The sequence below is a fragment of the Emys orbicularis genome, chromosome 10 (assembly GCF_028017835.1).
Source record: "Emys orbicularis isolate rEmyOrb1 chromosome 10, rEmyOrb1.hap1, whole genome shotgun sequence".
NCBI classification, from domain to species: Eukaryota; Metazoa; Chordata; order Testudines; family Emydidae; genus Emys; species Emys orbicularis.
The window spans coordinates 70,504,930-70,524,147 of record NC_088692.1 but is presented as its reverse complement, the minus strand read 5'-3'; the positions used below and the strand labels follow the sequence as shown (position 1 = coordinate 70,524,147).

The 19,218-nt window shown below is 39.7% G+C and overlaps 1 protein-coding gene across 1 annotated transcript in view; it reads left to right on the top strand.

Moving 5' to 3' along the window:
* The window catches only part of CEP152 (centrosomal protein 152), a 47,936-nt gene extending 35,548 nt beyond the window's left edge, over positions 1-12,388 (top strand). The window contains exons 22-28 of the mRNA XM_065412367.1: positions 2,328-2,502; positions 6,394-6,573; positions 8,965-9,055; positions 9,149-9,255; positions 10,109-10,265; positions 10,975-11,078; positions 11,337-12,388. Of these exons, the coding sequence (XP_065268439.1) occupies positions 2,328-2,502; positions 6,394-6,573; positions 8,965-9,055; positions 9,149-9,255; positions 10,109-10,265; positions 10,975-11,078; positions 11,337-12,388 (1,866 nt within the window). The remainder of the gene's footprint in view (positions 1-2,327; positions 2,503-6,393; positions 6,574-8,964; positions 9,056-9,148; positions 9,256-10,108; positions 10,266-10,974; positions 11,079-11,336) is intronic.
* The last annotated feature ends 6,830 nt before the right edge of the window (positions 12,389-19,218 follow it).

Sequence of the window (19,218 nt, the reverse complement as noted above, 5' to 3'; positions counted from 1 at the left end):
TCCTGATATAGTATGAGTAAGGCTACATTTTAGTCACGAGTATTTTTAGTAAAAGTCATGGACGGGTCACAGGCAGTAAGCAAAAATTCACGGCCCATGACCTGTCCATGACTTGTACTATATACCCCTGACTAAATCTTGGGTGCTCCGGCACAGGGAGCGGCTGGGGACTGCTAGGGGTGCTTGGCGGGCCCTCCGAAGTCACAGAATTCCTGGAAAGTCACGGAATCTGACTTCTGAGATCTCCATGACAGACTCGCAGCCTTAAGTATGAGGATTGCAACATAATACAAAGAAAATAAACAGTAAATAACTGCAGCTGGATTGGGCTCTCAGCTAGAAGATTGAATGGCCAGATAATACTGCATTCACACAGACATCATCATCTTGTCCTGATTCTGGTCTCTCATCATTGTAAACCTGGAGTAATTCCACTGAAGTCAGTGGAATTATACTGGTGTAAAACTACTATGAGCAGTATTGGATCCAATGTCTAATTCTTCCACAAAACCAGGTTGCCATCTTGATGTTACCGAATTCCATCCATTTGATAATGGATGTATTCTGCACTGTTAATTTGAACATCTCATTGTTGCTAAGGGTCCTGGTGTCATGTTTGTGCTGATTGCACTGTTTCATCAAGAAATTTATCCTGGAATGTAGTCTTACATACCCAATATGACTATTGCCAAATGGACAAACCAGGCTGATTAGTCAGTAACCAGTAATTCTCCTACTTTTCTGATCTATATTGGGTATGCCAAGGGGACGAATCCTCCAAGCTTGTTTGTAGTAATGACACCTGTGTAACACTTCTACTTCTGTTAGCTTTATTGAGACCTTCAGACACTACATAGATCTCCCATTTCTGCTTCTCTCTGATATTTAAAAATTAGAGAAGGCAATTTTAAATCAGTCACACAAAGAACCTACTACAGGCTTGACAATTTTTTGAAAATGTACTGACACTGATTTAAAATAGTCTTGCTTGACTTTACCAGGATAGTAAAAATTCTTGTCTTGCCTGTCTCCACCCTGAACATCATCTTACCCTCTCCTCTAAAAGGAAATAGGCAGAATTTACAAGGCTCACACAAAGCCAGAAGTAGAACTCTCAATACTCTATCAATCTTCCTTTTTATTTGTTTTTCTATTCTTTATTTGGAAAATGCCTCTCCTGCATTGCCCATCATAGCTGTCACTTTTGATTATGGGGAGCAGCCCAGTGGAACTTCCATAACCACCCAACATTATGTAGAATACCTCATTCATCAGTTGGGGAATCATCTAAGAACATGGCAAAAACACATAGCATCTTGCCATTTGTCTTATCCCTTCAAGAAAGGGAACGTGAGTAAGGAACTACTTGTCATAAGGCTGCTACCAGTAGGTGGTGGGACAACCAATTTCTGCTTAAAGCTCACCCCAATCTCAATCAAATGAATAATTGTAAATTTAATTTTTTTCTGATGTAGCCATAAAATATTCTCACTGATAATGCATAGAATCAGGAGCTTTTACTTATGCCTGGTACATCTGGTCTAAACAATGAGTCCCATTTCAAACAGGACTATGCTAACATGCACTAGGTATCTTTTAGTTCAAGCTAGCCGGGTCTACAGGGGGCAGTTACAGTGCAACAGTTTAGTGGATGCTGCAGTTGACATCCCTATAGTCCGCACTGCAGGGCCATGTAGACAAACCTTGAGAGGCAAAAGTCTTGGTGAAAGCCCTGGGCAAATGATCAACATTATTAATATTCAGTTAAACTTCTAAACTACTGATTATTTGAACCACTTAACTATCCAATGAGTTCCTTGGGATTCCTTAGCAATTTCTTCTATTACATTTGCCACACCTAGAAACAAAGTGAAATTATCTTTTTCTGCCCTTCCACTATCCCTAGTCAAGCAGGAACTTTATAAATAGGATCTAATTCCTTTCCACTGGACACATCCTTGAATAGTTTCAGCGTGTTTTAGGCTATGCTTATTTCTGCCTTATTCAGAAACTAATTGAAGCTTACCAAAAATACCATCAGGAGGACAAAGTACTAATAAAGCTGCAGCTAGAGAACACTGGTAAACTGGCGGTAGGGTAACTTTCTCCTTCTACCTTGAATGTGCAGTTTTAGAACTACAATAAAGGTTTTCCCATCTTGATAGGTCTCTAGATTAAAATTGTTCAAAGCTAATGGAGGCATTGTGGGATGATCCATTTGTGTTTGCTTCCCAGACTGTTTCTGGGTGTGGCTATTTCTAAGTATCCATGAACATTATGTTTTGTACTACTTACTGAGTATTCCTGATATCTGGTTTCAATTACAGAAACATGAAGAACTAGTCTTCAGTTTAAAAGAAACAGAGCACTCTTGCATGCAAAACGGTGAAGGAGAAACTGGGGACACGGCAAGACCACCTATGTATGATGTTGGACTCCAAGTAGAAATACAAAGAATATTAAGAAGGCAGCCACCTTTGCAAGACGCTGAAATGGATAATGGTATTCTTGGTTTCGCTTTTCAGTTAAATCTTGTAAATTTCATTGTGCAGCATATAAAATGTATTTTTAGCTAGCATCAGCCTTCTGTAATAACACTTGTCACTTGTAACTAGACTCACAAACATAGGCGTCACAATGCTGAGTGTCACCACGCCTAACTTTTAGGCTGCTAGAAAATTACTGGGATCTACAAAACCTGGGTGAGGTGCCTAGGCTCATTATACAATGAATGGGGAGAGGTACGCACCTCAGAATGGGATTCACAAAAGCCAGCATGGTAGATAGCTCCTCACCTAAACTAGCCAAAGGGAGATGCCAAGCTGACTGGGTGTGTGCTATGCCCAGCACCTCTCTTGGGATAGCTGGCTAAGTCCAGGCCGCAGGGAGGTGCCTCCCTCTGCTTAGGAGTCTCTGCTGCAAACAAACCCTTGGTGTTAGACATTTTAGCAAGAAGCTGGGGGCGGGGGATGGGAAGAGGAGGAGTAGCTCCCTGATAAGGTTTAGCCCAGTGGTTAGGATACTCACCTGGGATTTGGGAGGCCCTGGTTCAAGTCTTCCCTCCACCTGAGGGAAAGAAGGGATTTGAACCTCTCAGGTGGGTGCCCTAACCACTGGGTTATGGGATGTTCTGATTGGGGCTTGTAACCTATTGTAGCCTTTATGTTGAAATGTTTCCAATTAATATAAAGTTGTTAAAAATAAGGATACAATAAAACCCAACTTAGTTTTCAGGTTCGAGTCTCTAGGTCGAAAATGATAGAAAATTAATTTAGTAGAGGACCTCTAGGTGTCACTTTGGTCAAATCAAATTTTATTTAAAAGAAAAATGATTAGTTTGGTACTAATGGTACTCTTTTAATGTTAATTGGAGCTCTCCTCAATTTTAACAAAACTACTCCTTTTTATAATCTGTTATAATACGAATTAACATTTAGCCTAACCATTACTATAGTCTTATTTCCACACCTCCTTATTGATTCTTTACATTACACATTATTTAAATTAACATCTATGGCAACGTCCTTCCCATACTATCAATATAGATAGCATTTTAATAAAACATTCTCAATTTTTTAAACCATTTTATTAAAAACCTCGCTAAAACCAGTTAACCAAAACATAACCACAGCATAATCTTGGGTCATGTCTTTGCTAATTGTAATTTTCCCATCTTATTGTCTCCAACTTATCTCTAACTTTCTCACACTAGCAACCTCAATTTCCCAGTCTCCTCTATGCTTAGGCCAATTTAGGCCAAAACCTAATTTCTATTTAGCATAGGCTACAGACTCCCTCAGTCTCTCCTGTTGAAGTGGTCCCAGTTTGGATAAATAATGGGCCAGAGAGAGACAGCAAGCATGAGAGACTGACTCTGTGGCCTGGTGGTGCAAGCACTCACCCAGGATCCAGTCCCTCTGCTCCACTGACGTTTTAAAAATTATTTATCTACAATGGAACAGCTTTAATAGGAGAGTCTGAGAGAGCCCCACATCAGAATATCTCATAACCTAATGGTTAGGGCACTCACCGGAGAGGTGGCAGATCCCTGTTCAAATACCTTTTCCTTCTTAAGTGGAGGTGGGACTTGAACCAGGGCACTGTCCAATCCCAGGTGAGAACTTTCAGCCCTGTGGCTAGGGTAACAAGGGACGTTCTCCTCCTCCCCAGCTGTTTTGTTTAAACTCACCAATGGGGGCCTAATCCAATAGGCAAAGTCCGAACATTCCTACCGGCTCAGACCCTGCAGACGAGTTAGGCTTTATCTTCCCCTAGTTCGTGGCTCACACTGGGACTTAGGCATCCGGATGCCTGGTGTGGAGCTGCAGTGCGTATGCTCAGACACAAAAATATAGGCACCTAGGGAAGTTTTACTGCAAAAATTTAAAGGCTGAATGAGTTTAGGTGCCTATGGGGTTTGGCGGAAGCCATGTGTGAGGTTTGTGAATCCCAGGGGAGCCTGATTCTGGGACTAACGCGACTACTGCCACTTTAGACACCGAAGTCCTTTTGTGAATCTAGCCCTTAATGACTTATGAAATCAAAGGGCAAACACTCTACTATAATGAGTGAATATATGGATGATGTAGCACACTTAATATGTACCTTGATTATTTTTCCCCTTTAAACTAAGTGTCTCAATACTGCATAAACTTTTATTTCATTAGAACAGAAACGCTGCAGTGAGTGTATGGCACTTGGTCGTTAGATTACTGATCCAGTGACATAATTTATTTTTATTTGTTTATTTTTAATAAAATGTTGTATGCTTTCTGGTTTTAAAAAGTCAGTCTTCAGGATGTGAGCAAATAGGCGCAGTCTTTGGCTCTGAATCCGAATAATAAGTCAAAGGGGGCAGAGGTGGACAAAAGAACTTCCATGTTTTGCATCGAAGTCCCTGTAGGGTAGGTTGTATAGGGCTGTGTTTGTACATGATACTTCTTAAACCAAAACCTCTGATCTCAGGTATGAATCGTGCAAAAACAAATGCTTTGGAGGTCGAACTATAGCAGTGGTCCCCAACTTTTTCCGTGGGGCGGGCGCTGGACGACTAGCCGCCGAGGACCGTGGCCACCGTCCAGCAGCTGCCGCAATGCCGCCATGAAGCAGCGTCATCAAGAGACATCGCCGCCGCAATGCCACCAAAATTCGACTGCATTTCGGCGGTAGCGTTTCTTGACGTTGCCGCTTCTCGGCGGCATTTTGGCGGCTGCTTTTCCAGTGGGCGGGTGCACATGGATGCCCCGGCGGGCGCCATGGCGCCCGCGGGCACCGCGTTGACGACCCCTGAACTATAGCATTCACCCATGGCGCGTATGAGTCAAGGAATTCCACGTTTATGTTAAATATATTTTGTCATGCTGGGTGAATCCTGATTTGTGACAAAGTTCAGATTTTTTTTTTTTTTAAATCATGGAATTAATGCTCTAGAATAATCTGACTTTATAGTATTTTAAGTTAACCAGAAATGTTGTAGCTTGCTCCCAAAGGTCTTGTATACAGTATGGCAGGGTCAGGGCCTGTGCATAGAATCATAGAATATCAGGGTTGGAAAGGACCTCAGGAGGTCATCTATTCCAACCCCTGCTCAAAGCAGGACCAATCCCCAGAAAGTTTTTTACCCCAGATCCCTAAATGGCCCCCTCAAGGATTGAACTCACAACCCTGGGTTTAGCAGGCCAATGCTCAAACCACTGAAGAAACATCACAGGAGGCCCCCAGGTTATGCACAAAGCCCTCTCTGGGGTTTCATGTTTGTTTTTAGAGTTCTTATGCTACCAAAAGAATATAAAGCAACAAAACCCATGAGAGTGTCTGGCCCTATGCCTGTAGTGTGGCTTAAATTCCTTCACCACCAAAATAACAAACCATCTATTAAACACAACATAGTATATATAACCAGTGCAGCTCTTCTGCTTCTGGAGCTCCCTCTCCTGGCTGTAGAAAGCAGCCTTTTTCCCTCTCCGGGAAGTAGCCCAGCCTGTCTTTAAGTTTCTTAACCTAACTGGACTCAGCTGCATCTGATCCTTTCCAGCTGGGAGTGCCTCCCTGAGATGCTCCAAGAGCCCTGCTAGAATTTATTTTAAAAAAATACAGTTCCCAAATCCACCCCACTGTCTGCATCAGTGGTACCTCCCTCTACACTCATGGCACTGCTGGGATGGGTACGTTGTGGCTGCACTGCACAAAAAGACATAAAATGTATAGACCCTGTAACAAATACTACATTTGGATTGTGTCTATAGCCTCTTATGAGAGTTTTAGTTAGATAAATAGTGTACACTTTCCTAGGGTGTAAAGGAATATCTAATTAAAACCCTAGAAATAATATGCTTGATTTTGGTTCTCTTGATTCTATGGCTGATGTATAACTTGTAGTAATTACTATTGCAGATCAGAAATGTAAGAAAAGAAACCTTTGGTCTCACGAAGATTTTTGCTGTGACCACTGTTGCCAACAGCTTGAAACAAAGGAGAGAGAATGCCAGGATCTAAAAAGAAAGCTGGAGAAAGCCTGCAGGCACCTCCAGCTTGCAGTAAGGGAACACAAAGCTAAAGTAGAGCAAATCCGAGGTTAGTATCTCTACTCACCTACATAGAATTCTGAATAGTTTCATTTCCTGCTGGTTGTATGAATCTGTCCTTCATCTTTGAGCTGTAGAGTGCAGCCACTGTAATGGTACATGTCTAAATAACTCAGCCCTAATAAATTCACTTTCTAATAGTAATCATTCATCACAGAACTTTCTTCTGAACCTTTATATCCTGGGGACTAGCACAGAGATCAGCGTTTCGATTCATTCTGTGGTCTCTGAATGGGACTGTTCTAGGAAAATGTACTGACCACGGATGTTCTTCGGGCACTTGTCCACCTGGATCCCACTATAAGTGTGTATGCCCGGTGTGCACGAGCCTGTAACCTTTTAGCCAGCAGCGTCCACTGCGGCTGCATGTGTGCTCTGCAGGGTATAAATAGTTGAGCGGTCCCAACCGCCACACAGTTCCTTCTCACAGCCTGTGGTAGTGAGTCAGACCCCGCTATTCTCCTCCTTTGCTGTAGTCCTTAGATTGTTTTAGAGTTAATAGCTTAGTTTTAGTCTTAGTGTAGTTTTAATAAGCTTTAAAGAGACAGTGACTTAAATAATAATAAAAAGGGGGGGGAAATCCACACGACTTTTTCCCTTTCATTTTAGAAGCTTACCTTGCTACTGAGGAGTAGGTCCCAATGGCAGAGGACCGGCTTTAGAATTTTCCCTGCTTTAGAAACAGTTATACCTGCCCAAGATGCACATACAAAATGTCTGCTTTGTTTAGGGGAGTCTCGTGCCTCTAGCAAGTGTGCCATTCCGAACTCTTTTTCTAAGTGCACACAAACAGCTCATGATACTCAAGGTAGGAAGGAGCAAAAATCTCTGGATGGAGCTTGGATCAGTTGCCTTCTCTAAAAGTCATCGCCCCTCTGGCTTACCTAAACCAGCTCCTTTGAAAATTGCATTGGCACATGAAACTTCAAAGACTGTAGAATCATGTTCTTCTGCTGTGCACTTTGTCCTCTATCTTTGGTGATAGACATTGCTTCCTTAGCACCATTGGCATCAGTGCCATATACTACAAGTTCATTTGGTACCTCATCCTGATAAGACTTCTGCTGAGACTCCTCCATTGGTACCATCAGTCATGATACCATTGATATTGCGGCTGCTTTCACATCTCCTGCAGATCCTACCATCACTCTGGAACTGGAGTCCCCTTTCCTTGACGTGTCGCTTTATCTCTGGTATCTAAGTCTCTGCTGGTTCCAGAGCCCAGGGTGCCAAAGATGGACCAATGAGAGATGCTCTAATGGAAGAAAACTGAAATGAAGATGAAACTCAAAGATATTACTCCATTGTGGAAGCTTCTAGATCAGATGCTCAGCTTGGCATCATTGTCGTACAATCGTGATTTAGTCAGAACTTCTATACCCTCCTTTATACCCTTGTTGTAAGGAGTTTTGAGGTTGAACAAGGTGCATGCACATCCCCCCTGGACGCTGCTAGCTAAAAGATCCGGGCTCATGGCCACACTTACAGTGGAATCCCTATGGACAAGAGCATCTCTAAACTCCAGTTGCTGTAAGATAAGTAAACCGTTTTTCAACATGCTTCACTTGACCTCTCCTCCCCACCTGGTGTCACAGTTGTCGCATTAAGCTTTTTTTTTTAAATATATATAGAAAAGCGTGCTAGATGCTTTGTCACGATGAATGTTTATACTCAGTCCTGTCTACCCCAGCAAGACAACCACTTCCATCACTATTGTAAGAGGCATGCCCACTCACTGCATATCTTGCTCACAGAGCCAGTGGTTCCTGTGCATTTAGCTTGTGCCATTGCAGACTTTATGGGCCTGGCCCACTGGAATATTTAACTGCACAAGCCAATGTGCACCGATTGAGTCAGAGGTGAAGATTAGAATCTGTGCCCCCCCAATATATTCAGTGTGCAAACTCTGACAGTGTTTAAATGACTTTTAGTATACAGTCAGATTAGACATACACAGCGAATCCCATCTTCCTTTGGAATGTCAGCTGGTGGTTGTTAAAAAATACCATGATGCATGTGTGAAGTGTGAAATGTTCTCTTCCTTCTCCCATCCCAAAGAAGTCTCAACTACTGCACTATAAATAACCTTTCTTCCTTCTAACATCCCTGCGCTTCTGCCTGTAGCTAAGAGTAAAAATTACTTACAAAAACCTGTCTACACCACCACTGAGTCCATCATACTGCTTTTATATTCAGACTTCAAATGACCTATGGTCTAGTTAGTTCCTAACTATGTCATTTTGATGGCATGGCATGTTGTAGCTGCCTTTGAAACACTGACCTCTTATCACAGAGGCAGTAATTTTACATGAAGATGTTTATGAAGATGTTTAAATGGATTAAAAACATACAGATCAATTAACTGTCTTGGTTTTTGTAGAAAATGAGAGAGTCCTAGAGGCTCTAATGGAAGAAAACTGTGAGATGAAGATGAAACTCAAAGATCTGAAAACATACAACACACCACCCAGGTATTTTTAAAAAGCCTGAACAAACTGGCTTCCATAGAAGTCATCCTACCTGTCTTGTAGTTATAAAGTACTGCATGTTTTGTGTGCTTTCAGGTCATTGTCGGAGGGGGCTATTTCAAAACCTTGTACCTCCTGTGATGGTGTAAAAGGCTTGGAAGAAATGCGCTCACAATATATTAAAGCTGTGGGCAAAATTAAGGGTAAGTGCTAATGAGAGTAAATTCACACACACACAACTGCAAATCACACTCTCATCAGCCAGTTCATGCAAGAATCCAAACCAGTGTCAGATTTCTGACAGTCTGCTGAGGAGTGAAATTTGCTGCCTAGTGAAATATTGGAGTTATTTGCTCCTTTTCACCTTTCCCTTCCCAAATAACACAAATATATGTATAATATATGAAAGACATCTATGTTCTCTCCTTGCACCGAAGTGTCTCTTAAGATCACCCTCTCATACCTCACATTGTATGCTCTCCTGGTACACGTTAGTTTTTTTTAATAGAGAGAATGCAAGAAGTTGAATTATCATTTAATCCTATAAAAACTCATTGCAACAAGTATGGGCCTGATGCTGCCAGCCTTACTTACTTTGTAGTACATGATTACATGGCAATGAGGCTACTCTTATAGTACAATACTACTCAACATGAGGGAGGCTGGCAGAATCTAGCCCCATACAAATTGTTTTAAGCTGTTATCATAAATAGCAAGGGCTGCTTTGTGTCGTTGAATAACTGGGCTCTATTGTTTCTTCTGCACTATAATTTTCAGCAAATGACAGCCTTCCCTACCAAAGAATTTGTCCTCAGGGACATTTAATTGTCCCTTGTTTTATATCCCCACATTCCAGGCCCTGTGTTTTAACCACGCTCTTTTTGGCTGAAGAGGACTAGATCAAATGCCATTCCTTATTTGACTGCAGTGGTTACTGTTGAGTGCCACGCTGCCATTGCAACACTTCTACCCTCAATCTTCCTACCCCGTGGCCAGGTTGTCTCAAATCCCTTTTTCCTTTTGACACTCCATACTAATGAAATTACATTTATGTAGGTGATATGCTTTGTTATATCCATGAAAGCAAAGAGAGAGCAGCTGAAATGATTAAAGCAGAGGTTTTAAGGGAACGTCAAGAGACTGCCCGGAAAATGCGCAAATACTACTTGATTTGTCTTCAGCAGCTTCTCAGTGATGATGGGAAACACGAAGGGTGAGTCCCAAACAGATCCATTCGAAATTATTGTATAGCACATATACTTGAAGAAAATAGGAATATACAAGAACATAGAAAGTCGTATATTAAGCCCCCGATTAGTTGCCCATTGTTTGTTTACTCTGAGGTTGTGCTGGTCCGCAAGCCCAGCTGGGTCTGCTTTAAACTCCATCAAATACATACTTTGGTGTGGGTCCTTCAATCCAACTGGCATCCTCTTCAGTGAACTTTGTGACTGAGACTAGCTGAGCAGCCTTTCTTAATACCTTCTCAACAAGTACCCTTGATTCTCCAGAAAGTTTCCGTCAAGTAAACAGGTGAACAGGAAAACCTCATGTTGTGACTTCACAGCAATTGTGCAGCTTTACAAAATTTAAATCAGGCTTTAAATGTGACCTGTAAAAGGAAGGGGAATGAGCTTGTACCTTTTCTTGCTTGCTTGAAGTATTAAAAGGTTGTGGAATGTTTAAACAAAAACCAAAAATGGAAAAAATTAAACAAAATTTCTCCCTCTGGCTTTTCTGGAGGACTTGTCTGAGGGGGTCTCAGATACTGGTACTTTTCTCAGGTTTATTTGAAGGGACAGGGTAATTTGAATTTCTAACACATTTTTTCTTTGGAGTGTTTGTGTGGCAACTGAGGTAAATAGGAAAAGCTAGTTAGCTTCAAAACTTACTGATTTTAAATATTCTGGGGTTCTCAACAGGGCTGAAAAGAAAATAATGAATGCTGCTAGCAAGCTTGCTACAATGGCAAAAGTGCTTGAAACACCTGTTCGGAGCACACCCCAGAACAAAAATGCCCACTCAAGTAAGTTGGAGTGACGGGTTGGTTCCCTTCCTTCCCCTTCTTATAGGTTTAATCCATTTAGTAGTGAAAATGCAGGTGGACAGTGGGAGGAAATTTTTGTTTGCTTTGCCATCATTTACATAGGCGGTAACTTAAAAACATGAACCACTTGATTTAACAGCACTAGTATTGACAACTTTTTATATAAACTGACTTTTCCCCAACATTTAATGCTTCCTTAAATTAATCTTTTTTTTCTTTCTCCCCCCATTCTCTTAGCCCTGCCACTAAATTCTGAACTGCCAACTGGAGTTGAGCAATCAAAAAGAAATCACATTCATCAAACTAGGCCAGCCCATATGGAAAGCAAATCATGTGGCGAAAGTATTGCCAAAAAAGCCAGTGATCAAGTTGTTCAGAAACGTGTACCTTATAACTTAAGACAGCAGCTTGATGCAGTAGAGGCTGAAACACAGTCTGGGCTTCATGAAAGAGGGACTTCAAATATCCAAAGTAGCGGGAGCACTTCTAAACAGCCAGCTGATAATTCAAGAGACACTACGTTAGAAGTTTGTCCTGCTGAAGATGGAGAAAGGCATAGAAATGGCTATGTCTTAAATACAGACACAGATCTGACAAATACTGCTAGCACTACAGCACTTCAAAAGACATCCTTGTGTGTTCCTCAGGTGAAGTTTGGAAACACACATATACCCAGCTCTATAAATAGCCTTTCTGACTCTGGGCCAGCTCATGTAATGTTTGAGAACCAGACTCAAAGACCAGTCTTAAACGAATTTAAATGTAACCAGCCAAATAGATATGGGGATGCGACATCTGAGAGAACTCAGGGGTTTGATATTCAAGAAACTCCAGTAAGGGATGACGGAAGCTCCACTGACTGGAGTTCAATTAATGGGAGTCTGCATTTCGACAGTGGTGATATGCCCTTCTTGTATCCTGTGCAAAAAGTGAGTTCTAATTCAAAAGAGCAACATATGGCCTGTGAACAGTTTCCTATGACCAACTTGTTTCCTAATGCAGATGAAAATGTTGGTACGTTTTGTAGGCAATTTACCAGCAAAGCCAAGATTCTTGGTGCAAAAAGTGAAGCCATACTTTACAGTAATGAGCAACTGAACGTAAACCCAGGACAGAATTCATACAAGAGCTCTGCGAAATCAAATTCTGATGTCTCACAACAACGCAATGCAACCCCATATTCGAGTATAGGAAAAGGCTACAACCAACATTCAAGGAAACTGATACTGGATGCCAAATCTTTTCAGCAAGATAGTGGCTTTGATAGCCCACTTCCTAACTTGGATTAACATCAATAATTCTTCAAACATTAGTTTAGAAGAAACTAATATATTTCAATGCAAACTTGGGACATGTGGAAAATCTATTGTTCTAGAAACTTGTGGGTTTTATCCCTTTTGTGATCTCTCAATGTTATGTGACTTGAGACTGTTACATGAAAAAACAATCATAAAATTACTTGAAATATTGATGTAGGCTTTTGTTTACCGTGGTCATCTGACTTTCACAGTTGTGTACAGTATTTTATATAAGTGTTGTGTGTATTTTTTGTTTAAACAATCTATTTTTGTACTTTAAGATTAGTTTGCAGTGCAATGTTACATTTTTATTTATATATAAATAAAACTACTTTCAATTGTGGTCCCTTTTACAATCAGTATAAAAGTTTAGTGTGCATTAGAGATGTTTTTTAGAATCTGTTTGAAATGCTCAGGCATTTCATCCCTATAAGCGCCAGTTTATATTTAAGTTATAAGCATAAATATTTACATATGTTTTTATAAAATGATTATCAGTCTTTTATACGCTGAATCAAACTCCAAGCATGTGCCTTCTCTTTGAACATATGTACAGTGAAAGCTGGTTCACTTCTGACTGGGAAAAAGATCTTAGCTTTGTTTTCAGTAAAGCAGGTTAACTTTATTTCACAGCTATTCCTAGATAGCACTGACTATCCTCTTAATTTAAACTAAAGACTTAGTAATATTTCTCATGATGCTTTGATAACTTCCATTAAAGACCTGCTTGTGTTTCTTTGAAACACACTCTCTTTAGCTCATTTTGTCTCTAACATATTTTTAATTTTTGGGTTGCATTTGTTTTTTTTCCTAGGGATATTTATATGAAAACAGGAATTTTGCTGTTTGCTTCATCTGCTCCTGCTGTTTGTGTGAGAAACAAAGTCCAAAGTTGTTGTGACAATACAACATCCACTATGACTAATAATACAGTTGTAACCCAAGGATTCGCTTGCAGAGTGGCATAAACAGCAGGCACAGATGAACATCTAAGTAACCATCCTTTTTCTGTATAAATGTCTGCAATAATTAGAGAATAGAACTATAGAAGCAGGTCACTCTCCAGCAAATCAGTTTTCCATGAGGTGTTTGCTCTTCAAAGTTTTTGAGTTACAAGCTCACTAGGCGTACTTTTATCTCTTTCATATTTGCTTATTCTAGGGTGGGAAAAGGACGATGGCACAACATATAGCTATGGTTAAGACTGTTTTTTGAGTCTTCAGGGTTAAAACTTGAACTGCACAAAGTTTTATGAGCAATATAGTCTACTTTAAAAGAATAATAGAGCGGGGTTAAATAAAAACAAAAACTTCTAATGAAAAATGTATTTAATTTGCTCTACTAAAATGTCTTAATTGGCTATTTTAACTTTCATGCTAGTTGGCATGGCAGATATGCATTACATCTCCCTGATTTGAAATTAGGTCAGGGGCTCTAATATGAGAATTCTGAAATCCTTGGTGGTCCTTTCATGTTATCCATAAACCCAATCCCATTTCCTCTGTAGGCAAAGTGGAGTTTTGTCGTCATCTTCAATGGGAGCAAGATCAGGCCACAAGAGACCTTTTGTGCCTAAACCAGCATGAGCAGTGGCTAAGCTCTAAGGCCAGATTTCCAGCTTTTATCTGAGGAAATAACTGTAGCCATCTGTACAGGGGAAAGTGTTACCAGTTATATCTCTATAACCCTCCCATCTAAACACTCTTATTCCAGTATGAGTGGCTTTTCTTTCTTTGGTTTTTTATTTTTTATTTATTTATTTATTTATTTATTTTTTGGTTTAACTTTAACTCTTGCAGAATAAACTGAGCTGAAAAAGGCACACTTATACTGGAATAAGAGTTCCCACACAGACTTTATAACAGAATAACTGTGTCTGTTTAAATTCACACCTGAGATTATACCAAAACACCTTTTTCATGTAGACAATCCTGTGTCTATAAAAGTTAATATGCAGTTGTTCTGCAAAATAAGCAATTGAGCACACAAACTGGGTATCTGTCTGATTTGTGGTACAAAACAGCTAAATTCATCTTCCCCATTATTGATCAAAAAGTTCCAAAGTAAGGACTGTTTAAAAGATTGGTCTATGGTGGTTCAAATGGCTTTCTCATGATTTTTTTCTAGAAGTAATAAGCTTAACACACAAATCCAGACTTTTTCTAAATCTTAAATCTTCCAGTAGTCCTATTCTGATGCAAAAAAGCTTTTTAAATGCCCTTTCAAAACTTCTAACTTCCTACGGCATATTGCATTACCTTTTATTAATATAGCTACCAATCTTAGACATATAATATGCAGCTTGCATTTTAGTTTTTTTGTAGTTTTTTAAAAATTGCCTTAAGCAGTTGTTTGAAGGCCCCGTTAATCCAGTTCAAACTGAAGTAATGAACATGATCCAAATCAAGCTCAAGTCTGAACAGCTGATAAAATTCAATCAAATGCTGGCTTAAAAGAAGAGCTACACTGAGCAGAAACAACCTTCCTGCCACAACAATTGCTTTCAAGCAAGCGATGGCAGGCTAAAGCAGATTGATAGTGTTGAGGAAACCAGGTAAACTCTGTTTAACAAACTGAAGCACCTTTTGTCTTGGGTTTGGGAATGATTTCCTCTTATGCGCTGCCTTTCTCCACTACCTAGTAGAAGGCTTTTTTATGTAGATAGGTAAGATACAAGTCCTCTCTCTCACAGTTTGAGAAAAATAAGGATAATTAAATCTAAGAGATCAATTGACCAATCTGCTCCTTTTTAATAATTTAATGTCCCATAAAGTATCACAGCAGTAGACACAAGCTACTAATCCATAGCAACTATAAAAATCTTCATGCACAGTAACACTGTATGTGTAGCTGGAGAACCAGCTAAATCCCCACTCAATGTTAATGGTATATTTTGTTGCACTGACAACTCCAGACATCACCAACACCACTCTGGAAGGGGATTTTAAAGCCTCTCTAATGAGACTTCATTACAGAAGACTGAAGGGAAGATGGCCCCAAACAAGCAGCAACAAGAGTTTCCTGATGAGTAAGGATTTGAGCCCGTGTGAGGGCCGGGACAACAACAAATCTAAGCCCCCTTGTGAATAGCAATTCCTAGGCCCTTGCTCCTCTAATATCAAGAATGAAGCAATAACTGACTAAAACAGTAGCAGCTCCTGGAACTATACTGTGAGTGACACCAGGAGACGGGGAAGGTTAGTGTTGCAATTTGTGGTTGGATTTGTACAGTTGCATGAAGGCTTGTCACGCAGCCACTAAAAGAGAATGTCAAAATAAGTTTACCATGTGTCCTCTCCCACTAGGTTATATGCTGCTGAAAGAACATATTTGTCTTAATCAAGAACTCATCATTTACTGTTATGTGAATGTGTTCCTTCTGGTGTGCTCTGTAGAGACTTTGCCAGCAGCTCCTTATTCAGACTGCTGCTTAGTTTAATACTGTTTCTGCCACAACAGCCAATAATTCTCTGCTGTTCTGTTACTGTTTCAGTTCAATACTATTTAACTTCATCTGTGTTCAAGAAGATTCATGGCTGAAGCCCCTCAACCTAGTAGCAGACTGCAGTGGGGTATTCGTGCTATGCTACAAAATCCTTTTACTTTCTAGTTGCTTTATCGTTTTTATACCGTGTCTGCAGGACCTATGTTCTAAGAAATATCCCCATCCATGTAACAAACTGACCAGCCTTAAATAGCTAATTGTCTATACAGGTAAGTGGGCCGCATGTACAATTGTTAAGTGCAACGTTCTTAGGATCGTCCATAAATGTCTTTAATACAAGCTTTTCTTTGCAAGGTCTTGTAAGTGAAGTATGTAAACTTGTTGGGATCTCACACCCACATTTACGTAATTTGTTTAGAAGCTTTCTAGGCATGTTTTCCAGGAACAATGGGTTGTTGTTATATATATCATTTAGTTCCCCCCCTTCTTTGTCACTTGTCCTTAAAGTCCGCTGTGAGCGCCACTCTGACTTTGTTTGTGAGCTTTCTTTTGTTGTTGAAGCTCATTCCACTAAAATTTGCATCCTCCTATTTCCCTTTGTTCAGTGGAGGTTATTCAGACTTCCCAATGAAATGTATTTCAAGTAGTTCCTTTGCTATTTCCTACACTATCTTCTGCTCTGAAGTGAGGCCTGATTCATCACTGTACCATCTGCCTCATCTCTGCTGGTGTCAGTGAGTTACAGTAGAAATTGCGGTAACCTGAAAGTGACATGGAACACCAGCAATAATTGTGACGTAGTGAGACTTAACTCAGTGCTTTCTGCCCGATAACGCTCCGTGCATGCAGAGCCCTTTTTAGCTTCATTGTTAATGAATCCTCCCCACTCTCACTACTTGGGTAGATGTTATCCTGTTGTGTAGATTTCAGACAGAGAGGCAGAGAGCCACAGGAGCAGTGATCAGCGTGAGAGCTGAGAGCTTTTCCTCTGCTCATGGTAGCCCCACTCAGCATGCTTCCCTCTAAACCTTGTCAACACTTGAAGAAATTAAAGAAACGCACCTCTTTTGCCAAATGTTTTGGCTAAATGCCATCTTCGGTGTTATGGCTTTGTCCAGATGACAAATGTTCCCTGTCAGCCTTGCAACATAGTAAGAGGGGACAGCAATATTGTAATTGTCTAATCAACTCCACTTTTGATTGTAAAGCAAATGCAATTCTTTAACACTGGTTTTACTATAGCTATTAGCTTGTGCAATTGCAATTTGTACAGCAAAGCTGAGTTTGAGAGGAAGTAGTTGCATTTTTGTTACTTTACTCCCCTCTAGTGGTTTTCTATAGGATGCATTGCATGAAACAATTCATCGCAATGGACTTAAGATGGTGAGTTAAGGCATTGTAAAGAACAAATGTCTGCAATTAATTTTTGTTTCCCTCCATACTTTGTTTCTTTCTATTGGGTAAAACCCATTCACATAGTTTCTTGTTTTCTTTCCTGTAGAACAGCCGTCTACCTAAAAACTGCTATTACCGTATGTGCTATTTTAACCAGATCTAATAATTATTATTATAATCAAAGGTGAGAGTGTATGCATGGGTTTAAAAGGCCAAAATCTGCAGATAAATTCCAGAGATATAAGTTTTTGTGCTACCTACTACACATGGTGCCATCATTAATGTTAACAGCCCTATGGCTCAAATAGCAGCCAAAAGTTGTAGAAACTTTATTTAATAGAGGTGCCTAGTCTTACACTAAACATGGTCCTCTCCAGCAGGCAAAGAGAGACAAGAGCTTCTGTGAGAATATTGAAGATGTCTAGGTCTGCATTTATTTTTACACCTCACCAGGAGTGGTTCCTTCCTAAGTCACTGATGATGTAACATGCAGTAAAGCAGTGTGCAACAAAGGCCTAATAAACAACTGCAGTATTATGAACAAATCTTTGGCCACGGTTTCCTTGCATGCCTGAACCGTGGTGTCAGAATGGGTTTTTTGTTTTTGGTGTTGAGGTGAGAAGATGGGTAGAGGTGTAATGAAAGAACTGAAATCTTTGGCACCATTTCCCATTGGAAAATTTAGTTTCTTTGAAATTGAAATGCTTCATGAAACAGTTGATTTTAGCAAACAAAAAAAAATTATTATTTCATTTTGGAGAGAAAAAAGGGGGAATAAAGTTCTGATTGTCAAAATGTCCTGTTTTAACACTTATGGAACCATATTTTGATGTTTCTTTTGAAATGACTTTCTTTTGAAATCTTAAAAAATTTGTATTATGAAAATTTTAAAATAGGTCCAAACATTTTCAATTTTGCAATCTGAAACTAAATTTTGAAATTTTGGGGTTTTCTGCCTTGGAATGAAAACAAACTTAGAAATCTTGAATTCCTTCACAAAATGGAATCTTTATCCTCTGCACAGCCATAGATAAATGTTCTGTGCCTATATACCTGCACACACTAGATTACCCAATGTTAATATCGCCAAAATTCTCCAGATTATTCTCTGTAGGTCTTTAACAGACACTTCCAATAGACATGAGCCAATGTTGTTTTGACTCCCCTACATCACTGCATGTGTGTGAACAGGACTTACACCAATTTAGCAGATAATTAAACAGTTTAACATGTCAGTGTCAAGGCAACTAACAATTATAGTAGAACCTCAGAGTTATGAACACCAGTATTACGAACTCACCGGTCAATCACACACCTCATTTGGAACCAGAAGTACACAATCAGGCAGCAGCAGAAACAAAACAAAATAAAAAAAGCAAATACAGTATAGTACTGTGTTAAACGTAAACTGCTAAAAAAAGGAAAAGTTTAAAAAAAGATTTGACAAGGTAAAGAAGTTGTTTCTGTGCTTGTATAATTTAAATTAAGATGGTTAAAAGCAGCATTTTTCTACGGCATAGTAAAGTTTCAAAGCTGTATTATGTCAATGTTCAGTTGTAAACTTTTGAAAGAACAACCATAACGTTTTGTTCAGAGTTACGAACAACCTCCATTCCTGAGGTGTTTGTAACTCTGAGGTTCTCCTGTACCTTGTGCAGCAGTTTCAAAACACCCATGTAGAATGATTATTCCCGATATGAAGTACCTTTAACATAACTATGCATATATGGAACCTCTCAAACATGCCTTGCAGAGTAAGAAAATAATTTTCTTTAAATGAAACAGATGAATTAAAATAACCATTTTATTCTCCTCAGAAGAAATTGTTTCCAGAATCTTGAAAGCTGCATGATTGGCTTATTGTGTCCATAGGTTGTATATGTATTCCTCTTGTCCTGGTTTTATTATGATATCTGATCCCCTGTTCTTGGTTTGTAGGCATGTCAGAATATGAATTCTATTTTTCTTTTAAAGATGACCT